General features: G+C 38.4%; 1 protein-coding gene across 2 annotated transcripts in view; it reads left to right on the plus strand.

Annotated features, from left to right (window-relative positions):
- slc16a10 (solute carrier family 16 member 10) overlaps window positions 1-5136 on the plus strand; it is a 159097-nt gene extending 153961 nt beyond the window's left edge. For both annotated transcript variants that reach the window (XM_039747937.1, XM_039747938.1), the window contains exon 6: window positions 2814-5136. In XM_039747937.1, the coding sequence (XP_039603871.1) occupies window positions 2814-2995 (182 nt within the window). In that variant the 3' untranslated portion in view covers window positions 2996-5136. The remainder of the gene's footprint in view (window positions 1-2813) is intronic.
- The last annotated feature ends 18792 nt before the right edge of the window (window positions 5137-23928 follow it).

Below are 23928 nucleotides of genomic sequence, written 5' to 3' on the forward strand. Positions count from 1 at the left end.
AAAATACTGGAAATTAGCCCTAACCTACCCGCTTCTGGGTAAGATGGTGGTGACCTTGCTGCCTTGTATGTATGTTATCACCCAGTTGACACTTGACCACCAGAGGGCAAACTGGAGGTGACTGCCAGCATTCTTTATGTTTGAGCGCCACCGCGCATCTGTTGCTTTTGAAATTAAATAGAGTTGGCCGGTTCTGAGCATCAACGGGATGATAACATACATACAAGACTGCAAGACAAGCACATTAGTAAGTCTTCATTGTTTGTTAATGTATTTTTATTTTTAAAGTTTCTCAAAAAATGAAAAAAAAAAAACACATACTTTATTTTCCTCCTGGGCAACGCAGGGTATTTCAGCTAGTTATAGTTAAAAATCAATAATGGCTTAATGTTACTTATACAGTATTCTCCCCTTTTGCTCTGACATTCTAATCAGCCATGCAGAAACAAAAAAATGACAAATTGTTCCCATTGAAAACCAAAAAAGGTTCCCCATTGTCTACCAAGCAGTCTGAGGAGTAGATAAACAGATTTAAAGAAATAAATTAATATAAAGTTACTTGGAATCAGTACGCAGATGGGAGCACCATTGTTTATGGGCGTTCTGAACCTGTTTCATAAATGACACAGAGTTATATCATTTAGCAAGAGCTATTTCATTATTAAGTCCCTGCAAATGACTGTTCAGAACAAACATTCAGCAAAAGTTACTAATTCACATGGCATATCTTATTTAGCAAAAGTTAGTTGTCAACAAAAAATATTGATCCATCAAACTATACTGTAGATTTAAGTTTTCCATGTACATTCAAACTTGTTCCATATTAATATACTGTATATCAATAATTATAAACCGATTATAGCAATTTCAACCAAAATTTCCTGAGTGAAGCTATTACATTTAAAAACACTATGGTCCCACAACTAACAGTGAACATCAGGCTACGCCACGAAAACAAAGAGCGGTCACAATAACAGTGACAAGGTGTACATGTGGAGGTGGGGGTGCAGCCACAATGGGGTGTGTAGTGTAAGGGATCCACTACTTGTTATATATATATATATATATATTAAAAAAAAAAAGATTTAATTTCCTATAAGGAAAGACAGTCATATCAGTCATCCGGTGTCAGTTCAGGCAGCCATGAAGTTTGAGGCTCGTCTTACCTACTCCTTGATATCACATGACGTCCACACAGAGACTACAGTCCTCCTTTTTTAAATCCATAAGTTTAGCCAGTCACGGAGGTCGAGGCTTGGTTTACCAGCTCCCTTGGATAATGTTTAGTCCACACTGAGACCTCAATCCTTATTTTTTGGAGAGGCAGGCACAAGTCCCCTGGTGAACACTTTGCACCCCTGGCAGAGTTCTCCCCTCTTCAGAATCAAAGGTGAACTAACAGTTTTATTTCTGGTCCTCTCCTTTACTAATGGTCTTTGGGCCATGTGACCTTTAAGATGGCTTCACTGCTCTCACTGGACGGTCCTCATGATCTGAGCTTCCAGTGCTCCTCCTGGGCATGCCCTTCCTTGACTGGTTTCTGGTCTTCAGCTGGGAGAAGAGAAGAACATTATTTGGGGCATCCCGAGTTCCTTGTGCCTTTTCTTTGTGCTTCCTTACATCACAAGGAATTAGGAGAAGCAATAGCAAATCGCAACTGAGTGTACAACAATCTGTTTAGTTTAGATGAAAGTTTCCACCAAATCAGTGAAATGTGTCATTTTTAAAAATGCAGAACTTAACGTGCTGCTCTTTAATAAGTCTCAGGAATGAGCAAAGCCAGGCTTTTATGTTATCTGCATTGACCCACTCATCCAAAATTTGTAGCAGAAAAAGAACCTGTAGTGAGAGGGGCCATCTCAACAAGGTCATGTTGATGTTACTTAGATGACAAGAATACCTTTATTCTTCTAGTTGCTTTTTTATTTATTTGTTTAAATTAGTTTTGTCTCCTATGATTGTGTAAGACAGTATGTCCAGACATCAGACAATGTGCAAGACATACTGTACATTTTGATCAATAAGAAGAAACAAGCGTTGAGTACAGCATAAACCCGTGGCCAGAAAAAATTAAGTCTTAAATGTGAGTGTAAAAACAGCTAAAATAGCGATAAGAATCTCTTCAATGTGGCCAACTATGGAAATTTGAGAAAAACAGAGACTCCTAATGAAAACTTTAGATCCAGTTAAAGTATGAAGCAAATATGCTAAATGCAATACGAAGCCAGTTATCTGTTACAATTCCACAGAGAGCAGGATTACAGGAGGTCATCATCACTGTGGTGTGTGTGAAGGAGTTTGAATCAGCAGGCGCATCAATGAGGCATGATGGCACACAAATTTGTCTGCCACTTTACAGCTCCATTCCCTCTACATGTATGAGGGCATCATCTCTCTAGGTGCTCTCATTTCCCCTCTCATGCTAAATCAATATGCGTGTTTTTGGTTAATGACTGACTCTAAATTGCCTCTCTTTGAGGGTGTGGGTCAATGGACAATACTGGTTGCAACTGATTGCTTGCTGATCTGCACCCAGTGCTTCCAGGGTAGGATGTAGTTCTCCACTTCCAAGTAAACAGATGGACACTTGCAAAGACAGCAGATCTAAAATGGGAGGTAAGTATGTAATTAAAATGATATAGCCAATGGCGTCTCACAGACAGGCTGAAACACATGGCTCTGTTTTCTGTGTTTTGCTTGCATACCAGCCTTTTCATCCCTCCTCCACCTCATCCCTAGGTCTTCGTAAGTGTCTGCCCACTGGCCACCAAGGGGACATCTTTTGACAATGTCTTTATTACTTTTCTTCACAGGATTTCTACGTGACAGACTGGGCTCCTACGACGTGGCCTTCTACTTGGCAGGAATCCCACCAATCATTGGGGGAGCAGTGTTGTGCTTCATCCCTTGGGTTCATCATCGAAATATAAGAAAGAAGCAAGCAGAAGAAGGAGAAGCCAAAGAAAAAATCAATGAGCTTTCAGATAAATGTTGACCAGTAGAAAATGATGTCAAGTACAGCACATGCAGAATTTAAGTGTGTGTGCTGCAAATCTAACAAATCTGAATGATGCTGCGAGTAAGGGGGGGGGGAGAAGGCACACGACGGATTGTGTGATCTAGTGCATTATGACCTTTCTTTAGATGTTAGCTTTGGTCAGACATATAGTTAAAAAGGGATTCAATATTTCCATCCATCCTGTGCAAGTGCATTCCTTTTAATCTCTATTATGCTGTTATGATGAGTTAAGTAAAAGGCAGGCACTGTTGGCGATTACTCAGAAAGTTTTTATATACGTGAAAATCTTCATATTTAGTTGACCAAAATTGCTGCTTGTTTTGTAGAAATAATCTGAAATTTGCATTTACACATCCGTGTGATAAAGCACAATAGGAGTTTCTTAAATCTGCCTCAAAAGTCATGATAGGCTGCCTTATGTATTTTAACGAAAGAAACACAACAGCGCTTTCAGCTCAGTCTGGGATGGACAGTCACCTGGGAGCTGTTGTCTTTCTAGAGTATCCTTAAATAAGATGCTGAGCATGGCAAGAAAATAATTTGTATTTTTTGCATAAGACAAAGCCACAAATGAAATTGGAACCAAGAGCATGTACCATTTCTAGGTGCCACACATGAGGGAATGAAAGCGCAATATTGGGAAAGTTGCCGCATTTTTTCTAACAATATGAATCTCTCTCTCTTAAAAGCAATGCCATGCAGGCTAGACAGTGACAGAGGGTAAAGAAGACAGGAGCACCTCTATATGCTGATGTGATTTATGTCTCCTCGTGTTTGCCAGTCCATGATGGCACTTGTCTTTTACGAGGATATAGGATTATACGCTCTTTGTATGGCAGCTGCTTAAAAATCCGTCTGGCAGCCAAGAAGAAGCCTTGCATTCAGATTTATTAAATAATTTAGGACATGTTGCATTTAGGTAGACATCGTTTTCTCAGAGGTTGTTGAGGACATTTAGGACTCTGGCTATATTATCATCATTTTTTTATTTCTGAATTTTTTTTTTTTTTTTGCCTATAAAGCACAATGATGTCCTAAGCTAGGCCAGCTTTGGCTTAGTAAGCAATATACAGTGTTAGAGATCACTCCTGCCACTGAGTCAGCGGTCATCTCACTGGCAGCGGTGCCTCATTTGTAATTTGGAGCTATAAGCAGGATATGAAGCAATATTTCTTCTTTGGTTCTTTGGCTACTCAGACTAACAAACCTGGCACAGACTTTCTGGTGTCCGTTTACTCTCTTCCTTCATGTTTCGTGAAGCGGAATGCCTGTAAATCATGTATCCTGTTTAAGATAGCTCTTTTTGTTTTGGTCACGTTACTGAATAAAAGGGTAGATTATATGAACAGATGAGCCACCCAGCAGCACGGGACAACTCGTCTTGTCTATGCAGAGTAAAATATTGTGTTTATAGAAGTCATACATGACAGTGGAAATGTAAATAGAGAGCCCCAGCATTTTCAGTTTGTGACTAAGAATGATTTTTTTTTTTTTTGGCCTGTTATTCTATTTTGCATTGCTCAGCATGAATGTCGTATTAACATTCTGCCTCGACCCTCTCAGAGACATGCTCTTCTGGAGCTCCCTTCAAACCTTTGGCATGACTGGCCATTTTATTACTTCATACATCAGTTGTCGCTTTCAATATTTCAGTGATTTTTACATTACTTTTATTCTGTCAGTAAAAAAATACATATATTTGTGCTTTGGTTGGTGCTCATGTGATGCATTTGTGGCTTAATTTATTACTATTATGTTTGCAAATACAAATCTCTTGACTTACTTTAATCACAATTTACCAGCTACTACAAACCTACCTCAGTTGTTTCTTCAGAATTTGCAGTATTGACAGGCAGTGATGCTCATAAAAGCAGAAGGAGTTTGCTATAAATCTGAATTCTGTTCACGCAGGCAGCGTCTTCTTCACAATAATCTGTAGCAGCACTTACTAGATGGGGAGAATCTGAAAAAAAACACAACCAGCCGTTCTGTGCTTCAGTCCATTAGAAGATGTTGGTTCATATGGGATCAACAACAACAACATTTATTTATATAGCACATTATCATACAAATAATGTAGCTCAAAGTGCTTTACATGATGAAGAAAAAGAATTAAAATAAGAGAACACTAACATAGAATAAAAGAGGATCAGAAAAACAAAACAAAAATCAGAAATTCTATCCTGTATAATTAAAATAATGGTACTTTTACTAGTAATGATCGAATAATGCTACTACTAATGATAATAGTGGTACTTTTATTAGAAAACCTTATTCAATAGTAACTTTATTGGTATTGTTTAATAATAATAAGGTGGTTAACACTGGCCCGGACACAGTCTATGTGTAATTCGCTCCCAGTGATCCAGTTTCCTCCCTCGTGTTAAACCAATTGGTGACTTCAAATTGGTGTGAATGGAGCTGACATCCCATAATGGGTTGTTCTTTCAACTCCGCCATTATTGGCTTGGGCTTCTTGGAGCCCTGAATTGACTTATGCAGAATACCAAAGGTGGGTCAATGAAGAACTACAGTATATTTAGAAAATCCTTCTTTTATTATTACCAGAGTATCAGTTAACAATAACTCTAATAGTACTTATATTCTGGAAGAATTAGAATCCTAATTTTAGCTATATTCTTTATAATACTAATAATGGTACTTTTATTAGTAACAATATAGTTATATTGCTAGCCCTATTCGTCAGTTATAATAACTTTACATTAGCACTCTCATTTCCTTACTCGTGTTTGTAAGGCATCCGATTGCTATTCCGTAAAGTTAATTTCAGATGGAATATTCCATGTTAAATAGTATGCTGCATAGGACTTCATATATCTGTCACCTCAGAAATCATCGTCTGGCCAATTTCGTTTAAGTTTGTACATGATTTGCTCTCTCACTGTTGCATTAAAGAGCTGACTCTTTCCCGATAATTCCAAATCACTAAGCGGCGCTTCCTCTTTCTTACTCAGCTACTCAGTAATCTTCCCGGCTTTCTCTTACACATGTTTTAGAGGTTTCTCTGCGTGAACAATTTGACAGCTTGACGTGCAGTGTGGCACTAATGGAATTAGCATTGCGTTCATACAGGAGGAGCCTTTACTGCTTTTTAAATAATACAAGTACACTTCTAACAATACCATATTACTTTTTACCCTTCTCTGTTGTTTTACTCTCAAAGGGAACATGGCTTATTAATGATATGTTATTTTTGGTGTGTGTTGCTTGCTGTATGTAACTTTACCTCATTAAGGATTGGAAGGCAGAAACCTGAATCATATTTTGTATAATTGTATCTGTTTACTAGAAATATAACTAACATGGTTGTGACTGTGCTGGTCTCATCGTTGATGTCAGTCCAGCATACCTTGTTAGAGCCTCATCTGCACTCCCCTACGTCGGCCGCACTGGTGGGCCATTTATTTAACTGGCATCACCAGGTAGGACATACCAGCATCAGAGGTTTGGAGGATGCTCCTCTAATAGGATGTGAATATAATTATAGTTTTTGATTTTGATTTGATATTCTTTATTAGACCCAAAGGGGAAATTGCCTTTTCGCATGACCTTGTAATGTTTAATATTTTTGCAGTCCTTCAGACAGGAGAATATATGATTGAAATCAGTCAAGCAGGTTAGGACATGGAAGATTCTTTTCTTGGATGGGAAAAGCCTGTCCTGTTGAATAAGCCTTTTAATTTAAGATGTGCATAATGATGAAGGAAGCATCTGAAAACCGGTGTGCAACATAGTCTAGGTGTCCTGGACAGAAATAAAATGATAAACCTAGAAACGTCCCAGGCAGTTCAACTCACTGTCCATCCGTCTGTCTATCTGTCTTAGTTTTCTGCAGTCCATTCCTTTCGAACCAATGTTGCCTTATAAAAACTTGCACAAATATGAAAACTAGCCAAGGTAATAAATACTGTGAAGGTAACAAGCACAGGAAAAACAGGCCATGTTGTGCCGAATAAAAGAAGCAAATGACTGAATTTAAGTCCAGCCAATTCAAAGTCGTTTTTTTGTAATTGTTTTCCAGTTTTGCCTTGTTTTGAAACTGACTGGTCTTTCTTGTTTTATTTAACTCATTGTTGAAGTTCATTGTTAGCATAATCTAATCGTTGAGTGTCACCTCCGGTGAGGCCAAATGCATGTAGCATTCTTCTTCTTTGTTCCGTATGACAATTATGGATGACTGTCTGGACCAGCAGATTTTATTTATTTTTTTTGTTTTATTTGTTTTTGACCGCAGAAATGAAGATCATTTTTATCTTGTCTTAGTTACTTTGTAAATCACAAAGGTAAAAATATACATTTCACTCTTAAAGACTTTTTTATTCACAGTGGTGTTCTTCTGCTTTGTTGTATTCAAGCTGCTTGTGAATCCTCTTTTAGTCAATAGACGTTTTTGTGACATATGAGAACAGATGAATGATTCTTTAGTGTTGCAGATTTTGGTTTCTTTTGGTAAGCCAATCAGTTGATTAATCGGACATCTTTATTGTATAGGCCTTGGATGATGTGTGGCATGCTGCAGTCAACCAAGGGCATCTCATTGACGATAAGAGCCATCCTCTTCTAATATCGATGATCAGAGGGGATGAAGAAGTACCAAAGAAAGGCTTTCAAAAGAGGCAAAAATAATCAAAAGCCCCCAGCAGCAGTAAGTGAGAAGATACAAAGTGCAGATTGGAGGAAGAGACTGGGCTCCGCTGAGGTGATGCTGACATGTATTTATGTGACAACATGCTTTGTTATGAACCTTAGAATTACAGAATAATGAATTCTTATTAATACTAATTATGGACCAGTAAAGGCAGATCTTCTTTCACTGTCTAGAAAAGACCAAAAATCACTTCTACCCCATCATTTTTCTAGAGTTGCCCACTGGTAAATATCACTGATCGATGAGCACCGTTTAGACTGATCAAAAAAATGAACTCAAATCAAACTGTAATTGTCATGAAGAAATTAGACATACAGAACAATATGTAGCGAAATGCTTAGCTGCTGAACTCTAATGACTGTGCCTTTAAGAAGAATGTAAAAGTACAATAACGATAATACATGATTCTATAAATATCAAAAATCATTACTAGAATTTTAAACGTGTGATAAGTAATACATTAATAACTTAAATAACTTGGTGTAAGAAATGTATAGGCTTACAGTAAGCATTAAACTGAAACCTTCATGTTAAGGATGAGAGCTGGGTGGGAGGATGCAGATCTAATCTAATCTGCAGCCACCATTTTTGTTTTGTTCTGTTTGATTACGGACAGAATAAGGGAGACCAGTGACTCCAAATTAGATAGGCCTGCTTGGATGGTGCAGGAGTGGATGGAAGATGAACGATTCAAATGTGAACCAGAAATGCTTCCAATCGTTAACCCTAATGATGACAAGACTCATTACGTAAAGAGGATTTATCAACATATAACACTGCATCTGCTTTTTTAGACAATCAAGCAGGTTTGTTTGCTAAAATGACAATGGTGGGGTAGAAGGAAGATTTTCTCTGAAGATACTCTTGTTAATGTCACTCACACCCCAAATTCAGGAAAAAACGATCTGCACTGCATCTTCTCCTTTGCTGTGGCTGGGGGTTTTTAGTGAAATTGCAGTTTGCTCAACAGTGTTTCAAAAGCAAAAGTGTTCTTTAATAACCTGAAGTCAGGTTTTCGTCTTTTTGTTTTTTTTTTTTAATAATTTATTTCATTAGGGCAGTCATTGTAAATCAGGAACCTCAAATGCCCAATGACTGACATGGTCTTAATTGTGGGAGAAGAGAGAACAGGGATTCATGATGAACTTTTGATCATAATTTTACTCTACAAGTATCTTTTGTTTTTACTTTTAAAGGCTAAGAACCAAATCATGTTAGCATGCAGCCGGCAGAGGCTTGTTTGCTTGGTCTAATTTCATGAGACAGACAAGTCGCGCATGTTTTCACCATTTTTTTATTCTGCACCTCTTAAAAATAAATACAAAGCCAGGACCATGAAAGTGTCAGTGGTGCTGTGTTTATGTTGCTTAAATAATCACTTTTCATTTAAAGTATTTTGCCATTACAGTTTCTTCTCTTGATTGTCCTTATTTTTTGAAGTTTGTATTTTATTTTTTGCTTATCACGAGTCTTTAAATATTATGAGGGGACGGAGGTATTGTTTATGATCATTTTGCTTGTATGCCTTATGTTTTTGTACAGGGTGGCTCACGCACATAAATTGTAAAGTTGTGCATTCCGTTCATTGTGCAAGTGCATAACCGGCAGTGGAAAAAAGCACAAACAAACCATGTCAATAAATGAAGTCTGCCACTGTTTTTTGGCGCGCATACATTAGTTTTTATTTTGACTGCCCCTTGGCAATGCCCTAACCATAGCAGTTGGCCCCTGCCTTTTGCCCAGTGCTGCCAGGACAGGTGCTAACACTCTACAACTCTAACAATAAGATTAGTTGGGTAAACCATTTCAAGCATTAATCTCTCACTAAGGTTGCGGCAGCATGGAGACTTAGCAAAAAAATCTCCGTGAATTCAAATGAAATAGCAAAGCTCTCTGTGAGTTCTCTTGGTGTTTCAATGTACAGTTTTAAAAGTGGAACCTATTCAGGAATGCAGGTGAAAATCATCCTTGTTGAATTTATTAATATTGATTTTTTTCCATTGCTGGATTATATGCGCAGTACAACTATGAATTAATAACAGAGTGAATGGGTAAGTGCACCACCCTGAGTATGCATGCTGTTCATTCATTTAAGAGCATATGCGTTATTTTCCTTGTATATGTTGCCAATTGCATGTTTATATTAAATCTGATTATATGAAATGCAAAGATCTCTTTGAGACATGAAAAAATATATATATGCTTATATTGCAAAATATTTTCAAAGTAAAATTTGCTTTTTCAATTCTGGTGTCCATATCGTGTCTGATTTTTTATTAACTAATAATAAAAATTAAAAAAAAAACTGTGGGAAGAGCAAATCCTTTCAGAAGGTTACACATTTATTGTTTCGGCAGATTTTTAGGAGATGCACAATCCAAAGCTTTGCAGGCTGTGTGAATATTTATAGTAATAAGTTGAATAAGTTTGCCTGTAAGGCAGTCTTTCATATGTTGCGCTTCATGCCTGGTGCTCTACTCAGAATAAGGCTTTGCTTTTGAAATGTAGCCTCAGGCTTCAAATGAGGCCTTGTATTGTCATGGGGTGAGTGGGACTCACCAAGTTCATTATGGTTTGGCCTACTCTTGCACAGATCATGTCTAACTCAGGCACACATACGTAGAATCCAATCGTTCTTGATCTTAAACACCGATAATGAAACATACCTGCACTGTCTATCACTTCTAAGTACTCGCTCCACATAGGGACTCACTAGCTTTGGCTTGAGAGATCCACAAGCATATTCTTGGATGTATCCTACACATTGCAGGCTGACATACCTTGGTCCCTGGATATTCTCTAGGCCAGCAGTTTTCAACCATTTTGATTTGTAGACTAACAGTGGAAAAAAATCTCCACACACTGCCGAACTGGACAATATACAAGTTACTCTGTATAATAAATTGTCCAGCTAGTGCCTGAAGTGGAAATAAATAAAGTGTTGGTACTCTTGTTTTCAGTAAAGCAGCGATTCTACCATCCAGATCTACTAGCATTAATCTTGGGAGGTGTTCTCCCTTGGATTTTTGGACATCCAGATTTACTGACATTAGATCCGAGGCATTGGTCCTCCTTGGAGTTTCAAGCGCCCAGATTATCCAACATTAGCACGGAAAGTGGGTTGGCTGTTTCCCCGTGGAGTTTTGAGCATCAATATTGAACATGACGGAATTTTCTTTTGCAAATGCTATCACAAAAGTGGTTAAAAAATGACCTGAGAATTTACTGATTTTTTACTGAAAAAAAATTCTTAACAGACCGGTGCAAGTTTACTGACCAGTGATTGAGAAATACTGCCCCAGACACAGGAGGCTGACACACCTCCCTACCTGGATGTCCCCAAAACACTAAAGGCTGACAAACTTGGGTCTCTGGATATCCCCTCAATGCTGACGACTGGTACACCCTGGTTCCTGAATGTCCTCTAGACACTCAAGGCTGGCAAACTTTGGTTATTGACACTTGCCAATGTCACATTACTTCTTTCCGTGCTGCTTAATTTTGAAGGACCTCAGCTGCTAAGTCTATGGGAAAGAAATGGCAATCTACCCACACTATTTGCCAAGTATTTACCTCAGTCACTCAAGATGTGCAGACAAAGAATATAAATTTAAAGTAAAATAGTATTTATTAAAATTGGGTAGTAGAAGTGAAAATGAATAATAGCATAAATGATAATAATTACAAAGTCTGAACATAGAGCCCTATAAAACATCTTTGTTCCAAAAGCAAAAATGTAAACAATACTTTCTGGAAGAATATCGAAGCTCAAGAATAACATTTAGGGAAACATCTGTGTGGGACACCAAGAGAAGAAGAGAAAGAAGGTGCATCTTTCAAATGGCTTACCTTGACTCCTAAGCCAGGCTGATGCATGAATGGAGTCTTTGATGTTCAGGTGGATGATTCTCTTGCTCCCCCTCAGAGGGTCTCTCTTTTATGCCAAATGACCCATGTGGAGATCTGGACCGTCTGATGTTACACACAGATAGATAGCTAACTACTCTGATGATGGACAGCCTGTGCTGAAAACACAATCATACAAATTTGTTCAAATACTTTACTTTGTCAAGATTGTTTAAGTATGCCAGTCCAGTTCCTTTGATACAGAAACGTTCCACCTGCTGTTTGAGTCAGAAATTGACAGGTCATTCTAATCCAAGGTTATGATGTGAGTTGTACACTGAGATAAACTAAAAGAAAATGTGTGTAGACTTAGACAAATGCATAGAAAACAAATTGATGTGGCGCTGATCTGAATGAAACATCTGTGAGTAAAGTTCTAGAGTTGAACTGCAGATTATTATAGCTCATCTAAGGAAAACTTATAGCAAAACAGCAGTCCGTTATGACCTTCTAAGCAAAATGTCTGAGGTGCAATATTTACAAAATAAATATGAAAATATAACAATAGAGAGGTCATTTTACATAAGGGGATGCAGAACAAGGAACAAACTCTGTACACCTTGACATTATACTGACAACAATCAGTGAAAACAGGAAATGTATAATGGACAAGGACTTCAAAGGTGCACAGATCAGAGCAGTAGTTAAATATGAGCCTGTAATAGGGGTACACACACAGGGATCAGGGGGTAATACTGTGTTCAGTAGCCTGACCAGCTTCTTCATGTAGGAAGAAGCTGTTGTTCAGTCTTGCAGTGTTGGTATGCAAACTCTTGATGGAAGCAGAGAAGAGAGACTGTGAGAGGGGTGAGAGGGACCCCCCACTGAGCTGGAGGCCTTAGCACTTCATAAACATGTCCATGATGGAAGGGAAGGAAGAGAGGTCCTGATGATGGTCTCTGCAGTGCACACTACCCATTGTATGGACTTGCGATTGGATGTATTATAGGTCTTATACCCAGCAGAAATACTCCTACTCAAGCCCCTATAGAATATGATGAGGATATGGCATAGAAGGCTTACTCTCTTCAGCCAGCACAGAAAGTGGAGTCGCTGCTGCTCTGTCTTGGTCAAGGAAAAGGTATTGATAGGTACATTAGGTCCTCCGCCAGGTGCTTTTCACTTTCTCTACTTTCTCTAGTGTGGGCAGGGAGGGTCTTCCTGAAGTATCAGCATTGTGAGACAGGTTGTTGCACTTGCTCTACTTCCATTCTGTACTTTGTCTCATCATCATTGTTGACAAGACCCAATACTGTTCTGTCATCAGCAAACTTGAAAATGCTGTTGGAACTGTGAATCACAGAACATGAACAGAAGTGGGTTAAGCATACATCCCTGTGGGGTTCCAGCATCCAGTATTACGGTGCTGGAGATGTTATTGCTGATGTGGATACTCTGACAATAGACAATAAGAAGTGCTTACAATACATGAAAATCCAGCAAACTTCATAGTCCAATCCAAAATCCAAAATGGGATTGTTCACAATAATGTGGTCTCTTACTTGTGGCGTTAATCTGCAATGCGCAAAGGTACAATAACAGAGTAAATGTAATTCAAAAATACAACAAAATTAATTTACAAAACAATATGCTACAAAACATAGTAAGAGAAAAACAAAAACAATCAATAACACTTAGTAAAAAGATCCAGCTACAGTGGTGTGAAAAACTATTTGCCCCCTTCCTGATTTCTTATTCTTTTGCATGTTTGTCACACAAAATGTTTCTGATCATCAAACATATTTAACCATTAGTCAAATATAACACAAGTGGAAACATGGAACAGTGGTGAACCTTCCCAGGAGTGGCCGGCCGACCAAAATTACCCCAAGAGCGCAGAGACGACTCATCCGAGAGGTCACAAAAGACTCCAGGACAACATCTAAAGAACTGCAGGCCTCACCTGCCTCAATTAAGGTCAGTGTTCACGACTCCACCATAAGAAAGAGACTGGGCAAAAACGGCCTACATGGCAGATTTCCAAGACGCAAACCACTGTTAAGCAAAAAGAACATTAGGGCTCGTCTCAATTTTGCTAAGAAACATCTCAATGATTGCCAAGACTTTTGGGAAAATACCTTGTGGACTGATGAGACAAAAGTTGAACTTTTTGGAAGGCAAATGTCCCGTTACATCTGGCGTAAAAGGAACACAGCATTTCAGAAAAAGAACATCATACCAACAGTAAAATATGGTGGTGGTAGTGTGATGGTCTGGGGTTGTTTTGCTGCTTCAGGACCTGGAAGGCTTGCTGTGATAGATAGAACCATGAATTCTACTGTCTACCAAAAAATCCTGAAGGAGAATGTCCGGCCATCTGTTCGTCAACTCAAGCTAAAGCGATCTTGGGTGCTGCAACAGGACAATGACCCAAAACACACCAGCAAATCCACCTCTGAATGGCTGAAGAAAAACAAAATGAAGACTTTGGAGTGGCCTAGTCAAAGTCCTGACCTGAATCCAATTGAGATGCTATGGCATGACCTTAAAAAGGCAGTTCATGCTAGAAAATCCTCAAATAAAGCTGAATTACAACAATTCTGCAAAGATGAGTGGGCCAAAATTCCTCCAGAGCGCTGTAAAAGACTCATTGCAAGTTATCAAACGCTTGATTGCAGTTATTGCTGCTAAGGGTGGGCCAACCAGTTATTAGGTTCAGGGGGCAATTACTTTTTCACACAGGGCCATGTAGGTTTGGATTTTTTCTCCCTAAATAATAAAAACCATCATTTAAAAACTGCATTTTGTGTTTACTTGTGTTATATTTGACTAATGGTTAAATGTGTTTGATGATCAGAAACATTTTGTGTGACAAACATGCAAAAGAATAAGAAATCAGGAAGGGGGCAAATAGTTTTTCACACCATTGTATATCATAACGTCATGTAACTCATCTACTAAGGCCCAGGACCATTCAGACAGGATGTGTTTGACATCTCTAAAAATGTAGCAGATACTAATCTTGAACCTGAACTGACTTCCAACTGAGTTGTCAGCCGTGGGTTCTCAAAACATCTTCACTGCCAGCTGATATCTGTCTGCTAGAGTCAGCACCAACACAGAAGGTGTGACAAAAATTATTTTTAATTCCCTTGCAATTATATTGTCAGACTTCTCTTGTACATATCGGTTTTTAGTTGTCTTGCTGAGCGGTGGTATCCAAATATTCACATACCCATGCATAGAAAGCTTTCCAGCACTGACTTTGAGATTTTGTGCGAATATGTCAACACATTCTGAGAAATTTAGGAAGAGCTCAAGTGAATTCTCCCCCATTACTGTCCATGATGAATGTTTAGAGTGTATACAGCAGCAAGCTAACTGCAGGCTGGCATTGAATGAATTTCACAAATCATCAAGCACTCCTCAGTTGTGTTCAACATTTATAATATAATATAATATAATATAATATAATATAATATAATAAATATAATATAATATAATATAATATAATATAATATAATAAACAACTCATCCCAGCAGCACTTATACGTTTGGTCTTCCATACTTAACTTTTCTCACTGCTCCATTGGGCACATTTGTGAAGTGTAAAGATACTTCTCCACTAACATCTACCATTGAAGATACTTCTCCACTAACATCTACCATTGATGAGCAAAACGTAAAAAAGCACACCATCAACAGAAAAGATTGTACAGCGCTGCTCAACAATTTAGGCTTTACTGCTGTAACGCCTCTGGGTTCATGGAATTGGATTTGATTAATTTCATTCAGTAAAACATTAATTAAAAAAAAAAAACACTCCTGAGTTACCCACAATTACCGGAAACACTGTGCGACATCGATTCTTCATGTCGTCAGTTCGCACACTTCTCGATAGTCCGGGATTTTTTTGGGTGATGTTCTATGTAATAAACTTAATAAGTTGTATCGTAATGAAAATTGCATAATTAGATCTGGACCACCCTATATGAATATGTACATATGTGAGTGGTTATAATGACGAGGATCCAGCACCAAGTCACAAGTGCCTCTCTGCCAAATATTGCTGCTGGACAGTGTTTTCTCACCCGAAGAACTGGCTGTGATGGCTATATTGTTCCTTGGCTTCTCTCCGGTCTGAATATGTATGTATACATGATTATGCGTTATATTATGGAAATGGAAGTTATCATTTAAAGCAAGTTAAATACATATATCTCTTTTTGTACCGTATTTCTCTCTTGTTAGTTATTTGTGCCATGGTTACAAAAGCGATTATCTTGGTCCTAGTCTGTACTGCATCAAGAAACACATCCCAGAAGAGAAAGAGCGCCCCCTGAGGATACACGTCTAAAGTGCATTCAATGAACGGCAAGGAACTTACTATCCAAACTTGGATAATTAACGGAAGGAATTATTAAGGATAAGATTGGGCAACACATGGCAAGGACAGGAGTTATTCTGAACAGTCAGCATGGGTTCAGAAGAGGGAGGTCGGTTTTACTAACATGTTGGAATTCTATGAGGAGGCAACAAAAGGATATGATCAAAGTGGAGCTTATGATATTATTTATCTGGACTTTCAGAAAGCATTTGATAAGGTGCCACATGAGAGGTTGGGCATCAAACTTAAAGAAGTGGGAGTTCAGGGTAATGGCTTTAGATGGGTACAGAATTGGCTCAGACACAGGAAGCAGAGGGTGATGGTGCGAGGAACCTCATCAGAACTGGCCACTGCTATTTTTAATATATTAATATATATAAACGATTTACAAACTATATTTAGGAATATAAGTAACAAGCTTGTTAAGTTTGCAGATGATACCAAGATAGGTGGATTAGCAGATAATTTGGAATCCGTTATATCATTACAGAAGGACTTGGATAGCATACAGGCTTGGGCAGATTTGTGGCAGATGAAATTTAATGTCAGTAAATGTAAAGTATTACACATAGGAAGTAAAAATATTAGGTTTGAATACACAATGGGCGGTCGAAAAATCGAGAGTACACCTTATGAGAAGGATTTAGGAGTCATAGTGGACTCCAAGCTATCAACTTCCAGACAGTGTTCAGAAGCCATTAAGAAGGCTAACAGAATGTTAGGTTATATAGCACGATCTGTGGAGTACAAGTCCAAGGAGGTTATGCTCAACCTTTATAATGCACTGGTGAGACCTCATCTTGAGTACTGTGTGCAGTTTTGGTCTCCAGGCTACAAAAAGGACATAGCAGCACTAGAAAAGGTCCACAGAAGAGCGACTAGGCTGATTCCAGGTCTACAGGGGTTGAATTATGAGGAAAGATTAAAAGAGCTGAGCCTTTACAGTTTAAGCAAAAGAAGATTAAGAGGTGACATGATTGAAGTGTTTAAAATTATGAAGGGAATTAGTACAGTGGATCGAGACTTGTATTTTAAAATGAGCTCATCAAGAACACGGGGACACAGTTGGAAACTTGTTAAGGGTAAATTTCACACAAACATTAGGAAGTTTTTCTTTACACAAAGAACGATAGACACTTGGAATAAGTTACCAAGTAGTGTGGTAGACAGTAAGATGTTAGGGACTTTCAAAACTCGACTTGATGTTTTCTTGGAGGAAGCAAGTGGATATGACTGGCGAGCTTTGTTGGGCTAAATGGCCTGTTCTCGTCTAGAGCAGTGGTTCTCAGGCCCTGTTTACGCAAGGCCCACATTAACAATTCAAACATTTTTGCGGCCCACATGTTAGCCTTCGCTGGCATATAATTTATTGCTCATGCGTTTAGGAAATTGGGGGTAAATATTACTAATATACAGTATTATGTAATTTTTTCTTCACATGTTTAGTTGCTCATTGCTTGCTACACAAATACAATAATAAATTGAGAGACGATAATCATTATCTGGTTTATTTTATTTTCATTTACATTAGTAAAGTTGTCAAAGATGATGCTGTTTGGGCTTACATAGCATGTCAATTCTGGCTGAAATTTTTGATAAACACACCGAAGATCATCCTCCACGTTCATTCTTGACCAATATTTTGTTTTCATGGCTGTCAATGCAGAAAATGAAACCTCGCATAAATAAGTTGTTGACAAAGATGTAAGAACTTTCATCGGTAGTGCTGACAACAACAAATATTCAAGCGAAACTATGCACTGGAAGGAAGAGATAACCGTAGCAGGATCATCAAATTTGATTTGTAATTTGCGATCACTAGACAGCTCCGCTAATTCATCTTGTGCACGACCGGTTAATTCAGAGGATGCACACTGAAAAGGATTATGAATCCAGTCAAAAGCTTCAATGTCTTCGGACATGAAGTATTTGTCAAAATATTCAGCAAAATATGTCAGATGCTGTCTTATTACACCAGTGACCCGTTTCAGCATCTCGCCATTGACTTCATTGCTCTCTATAAATTCACAAAATAACTGAAACATGTTGTGTGAATTGCTTTCGAGTCGCGTGCGCCAAAGTCGTAGCTTCTTCTTAAAAGCTGCCACTTTGTCATATGTCTTGAGTAAACTGGCATCTTTACCATGCAGTGATGTGTTCAGACTGTTCAAAAGACTAAAAATGTCAGCAAGGTATGCCAGTATGGCAAACCACTTAGTATCTGCGACCTTAACAGCCAGGTTGAGATTGTGTTCGGTCAAAAACTGCAACAATTCGAAACGAAGTTCAAACACCCTTGCGAGAACTTTCCCTCTGGATACCCAACGAATAGCCGAGTGCAATAGGAGATGCTTGTGTTCTGCATCTGCCTCGATACAAAATTGAGCAAATAATCGACTGTTCACTGTTCTAGTTTTAATGAAGTTTACAATCCATACACAGTCATCGAGTACAGATCCCAGAGTTTTGTGCAAATTCTTTGAAGCCAACGCTTCACGATGGATCATGCAATGAGTGTCTACAATTTCGGGCGACACTTGCTTTATGCGGGCTACAACACCATTGTTGCGACCAGTCATTGTGGCAGCACCGTCGGTGCAAACACTGATGCGGTTCATCCACTGCAGGCCAAAAGTTGTGAAAAATTCCTTTATAACACTAAATATTTCATCCACCGTCGTTCTTCATGGAAATGACTTGCAAAAAAGAAATTCCTCTTCCATAACATTTTGCCAACAATAGCGAACATAAACAAGCAGCTGTGCTTCGCCAGTGATATCAGCTGATTCATCTAATTGAATCGCAAACTTAGTGGACTGTAACCAGTTAACTGCGTGACAATGTCCTCCAACATTTCAGAAATGCGGACAGTATCATTCGAGATGGAAATGCTTTTCAGCATATTCTGAGCCAAACAATACATCGCAAATCTCAAGAGCAGCCGGCATGATAAGATCTTCTCCAATTGTGTGTAGTTTATTTGCTTTTAAGATTCTCTGAGCAATCAATTTCCGGGGACAGTTCCCTTTTTCGGACAACTGTCCCCACTCTGAAACATGTCCCCGTCTTGTCCCTGGTTTAAGATTTCATTCCTGGTTTCAGCTGGTTCACTTTTTTGAATGTATCTCATCACCACGATAATTTGAACTCGGTGGTGTTTTGACGGAGGTTATGCTTTACCACATCCTGCAACTTTGGCGAGAAATCACGTGATAAGCTTTCGCTTTGTACTCTGTAGTGCTTTAAGTCCCTACTCGTGATCTGTAGATTTTACGCTCCTCTAGCCACCTCATGTCCCCGGATTGGCCCAAAAAATTCTGGTCGCCTTAATCAAGTAGGATGCTTTAACAGTTTTTTTCGTTGAGAGTAACTCTTGTTTTTAACACTGTTTAGTGTATTCCGTGGCTCTATGCTCAAAATATTCTTTGGTTTTATTCTGTAGTTCTGAATGTCTTGTAGTAAGATGATGATGCAATTTTGTCGGCTTCATAGCTTCGTTCAAGAGGATTTGCATACAAATAATGCACATTGGCAGATTTCGGTCATTTGCTGAATGAACAAAACCGTATTTAATATATTCCACATCATATTTTCAAGCATATTTAGTTTTCTTACAAGTAACAACTTTAGTGTCGTCTTGATTATAACCGCTTTCGCTGCCACTACTGTTTCTTGGTGTGAAGTCGAAGGCTTACATTTCAAAAATTGATCCATTTTAGGGTCTAAACTTCTCTACAAGCCTAAAGTAATCTAAGTCTACTCTGCACAATAAAAAGGTTAACCGAAAAAGTGTGCGACAGTCAAATTTAAATTATTATTGCTTAAATCTCTTGCGTCATCGCTTGCATCAGCCAGTGTTAACAGCTACAGCTGCATTTTGATCCTACTAAAGTACTAAAATAACTAAATTAAACAAAGCGTCTCTAAGCCCTAAAATCCTGCAGCTTGCATCCTTTAAGTACGGTCTGCCACAAACAATGCGTAAAAAATGTGGATTATTTTCTTGTTTCCACTGATTTTTGTCTAATTTTGGTACTGATTTAAGACTTTAGCGCGGCCCTCCATATTCCTTCCCTGTCAAAGCCCACGGGTTGAGAACCACTGGTCTAGAGTGTTCTAGTGTTCTAATGTTCAAACTTACCTTTAAAGGCTAGAGGTGGTACATTGCAATCAGCATAAATTTTGACAATACATTTTGATTTAGGTTTAGTCTCTGTCTTCTAAATAAATTGCATTTTAATTACAGTCACATTTTAGTCAATTAAATATTTTTAGTTTTAGTGTAGTTTTAGTTGACAAAGAAAATAAATAAATTTTAATCAAGAAAAGTAAATTGATTTTGGTCAACCAAAATTAGAAGTAAATTCTCAAATAGTCAAAATCAGATAGATACTTTGTTATGAATATGTACAGAACATACTGTACCTCTAAACTGTTTTACTAGCATGTACATGAATGAGCCGAACAACACATAGTGATTATTAAACGTAAAAGGAAGGGTAGGTGTACAAAGGATTTACTCCAACAGATCTTAGTCAGTTAATGGCAGCTCTGGTCTCTGTTTTCTCCAGCAACTGAAAAATAATGCTTCAAATAATACTAAAAATAAAAATTCAAACATTATGATGTCTGTACTTTTGAATTAGTTAATTCCAAAATAATTTAGGATACTTACATTTAAACAACCCCTTAAAAGCTGTTTTTGTAACAAAATACTTTTAAAATCTGGTTTCTCAGAGAATCCTTCTGTTACAATAGCAAATGATTTATATTTGCATCATTAGCTTGTTAAATAACTCACTAAAGAGTAACATTTAAAGGATGAAACCATTTTTACATTAATCCAATATTTCAGAACTCATTGCTGTGCTGTTTCCAAACTGTCTTACTTGAGTGATCAGACTTTGTTAAAATCAAACGCAAAATGTAATGCCTAAAAAGACAACCCAACAACTTGACTTTGTTATAGTTTAGCCCTGGTGCAAATCCACAATTACAAAAGTAACTTGTCCTCAATTAATCACAACTGAGAGACTGCATTACATGCATTAATGTACCGTTCTAATACATGACACAAGTGCTTTTACTATGTTCTTCACATTTTAAGGCTTATGCTCATAAAGATTCATTTTCCCTCAAAAAGTAAATGATTAACACAAATTTACTGTTTGCAGATTCATATTTTGCCACACTGTACATGTACATATCGTAATAATTGGGAGATGAGCTTCAAACACTGAAATCCTAAATACATTTTATTTTAGTACTAGCAAAATACCCGCACTTCGCAGCGGCGAAGTACTGCCTTAAAATTTTTATTAAGAAGAAAATTAAACCTTTTTAAACTGAGGGAAAATATACCAATAATTATTTGTTAAGGATCTCTTTGTATACCACATTGTGAGTTCAGCACTCTGGTTGTAATATGACCAAGCTGGGCGCTGAGCTTACTCTTAAGACTGCAACGTACAGTTGGCCATGTGAACAGTAATCTTGTCTCAAATCTCACAGCTTGGATAGCTGCTGTCATAATCGGTTTGAGTTTCATGGTTTGTTTCAATTACGTTAGTATTTGTAGGACTTGTGTTGAAGAGACATTCGGCATCTGTCAAGCGTTGTAAGCACACAACCGGTTTCATCGATAAAATGACATCCAGCTTTTGAGAGTTTAAACATTCATAAACATCAAAATGTCTACTACTGAAATCATCACCTGTCAATCTAAGATGTTTAAGAGGCATTGGCGGCCCTCCAAAGGTGTAAAATATTTGGCCATTTCGGTACACATGAAAGTGACAACCGAACAATTCAGCGGCAGCCATCAACTCACATGCAGATCCATAGGTGAAGGGCTTAAGCATTTCACTCTTCTAGTGCTCCTGTGTAGTATAATTATCTCCTGTACCGTCATCAGTCCACACCTTGAACCTGTCCCAGTCATTCAATACATAAGATACAATGTTCCTCTGGATATCAAGAGTGAGCCTGATATGGCCGTGCAATATGTAACAAAGAGAATGGAAAAGGTAGGTGCCATCTCCGGGCATGGAAATCACTCAGTAAGTGACAGTTCTTTGATCGATGGTGATCACCTCGATAGACATGTTAATGGCGGTACGGTTGGAATGAAAAAGGAAATGGGTACCTGAACAATGTAAAGTAAGTCTAAAATACCTACACAGTAACTATAATCGTAATAAATGAACAATAAAACAGCGGAGAAGCCGTGGATTAAATAAAAAGGCTGTAGTTATCAGTAGGGAGACGTGAATCCCATGGCGAAGCAAGGAAGAGAATGTAGAGACTGGAGCGACGGACGGCCTTATATAGGCAGGCAGCCAACAACGTGGGAGGCGTTGGGATGGGGACCAACGCCGCCTCACACGTGACCGAGCTGCAGGCTATAGACGTATATATGTACGTAAGTAGGATTCAGTTAGCGTTGGGAACCCGCGTATCAAATTTCTTGAAGATGGGCCCATAAGTAACAAAGACTGTTGAAATGTTCAATATGGCGGCCGACAGTGGCATCATACCACCGAAATAAGTACCAAATTTCAGCCTTCTATGTACACGGGAAGTTGGAGAATTAGTGACGTTGGAAAGTTCAATATGGCGGCTGAAAGTGGCATCATACCACCGAAATAAGTACATACATTGGTTTTGCTTAGCACAGGGAAGCCGCCTACCAAATTTCGTGAAGATGGGGTCATGAATAAGAAAGTTCAACATGGCGGCCATTGTTGACCGTTATGACCGTTACGCGTAGAATTTCTAAATGAAACCTGCTTAACTATTGTAAGTAAGCTGTAAGGAATGAGCCTGCCAAATTTCAGCCTTCTACCTACACGGGAAGCTGGAAAATTAGTGACGTTGGAAAGTTCAATATGGCGGCCGACAGTGGCGTCATACCATCGAAAAAAGTACGTACATTGGTTTCGGTTAGAGCAGGGAAGCCGCCTGACAAAGGAATGAGCCTGACAAATTTCAGCCTTCTACCTACATGGGAAGTTGGAGAATTAGTGATGAGTCAGTCAGTGAGTGAGTGAGTGAGTGAGTGAGTGAGGGCTTTGCCTTTTATTAGTATAGATTAACAAATGGAGCAGCTCATTTAATCAATGAAGTAGGCAAGCCAAACAGCCACTTCATTGGAAACTTGCCTCGATTTTTAATTCCAACGATTGTTGTTGTCACTACCACTGTGCTCGTGTGTGTAAGTGGACGCGAGTGAGGTGGTTTCACCCTAACCCTGAACTGTATCCACCAGTTATAAATTTGATGGATGCACGGATGAACATGTGACGCTTCTTTTCCTTTATCAAGACACTGTATTAGAAGCGATTAATCCCCCATCATTTCATCTGCTATAACAAATGCGTGACACTACAAACTAAGCAGTCACAACTCACGTCTGAGGCTGAGCGCATTTGATTGCACTCTCAAAGCTGCACAAATCTGTTTCTCGTAAAGGGATAAAACTGACAATAACAAATTCCTGCATATGTCTGTGTGTTTGCTTTTTTTAGCACAGCGGAGTGGACCAGGATTCTGGCTGATGTGACGATTTCCTGATGGCGTCCAAACTAGTGTTATCCAATTACAAGCGTGCATACAACTTTTTAAAATTACACCACGGCAGACATGCTCAGTACTTGTAGGCACTGCTCATTGTCCAGTTGTCTGTCTGTAACATTTTAATTTTGTTTAATTTTCGTCAATGATTTTAAAAGATTTTATCTCTTTCTTTGTTATTAAAGGTGCATTTTTATTTAGTTTTTTGTTCCCTTTTCGTCACAGAAAAAATCTCATTGACAAGTATTTTTCATCTTAGTTTTTATCAATAAAATTAACATTAATTGTGACGAGGTATTGGTGGTGTCTCTTGGGGGGGGGCAGATGCATAAAATTCAAGAAACATAGGAGAACAGGATGACATACATAGAAACTAAATATATCTACTATATAACGAGACACTAAGGTGTGTGTCCAGTCCCTCTGAGCAATCTG

Source organism: Polypterus senegalus, chromosome 3 (assembly GCF_016835505.1).
Source record: "Polypterus senegalus isolate Bchr_013 chromosome 3, ASM1683550v1, whole genome shotgun sequence".
NCBI lineage: Eukaryota > Metazoa > Chordata > Cladistia > Polypteriformes > Polypteridae > Polypterus > Polypterus senegalus.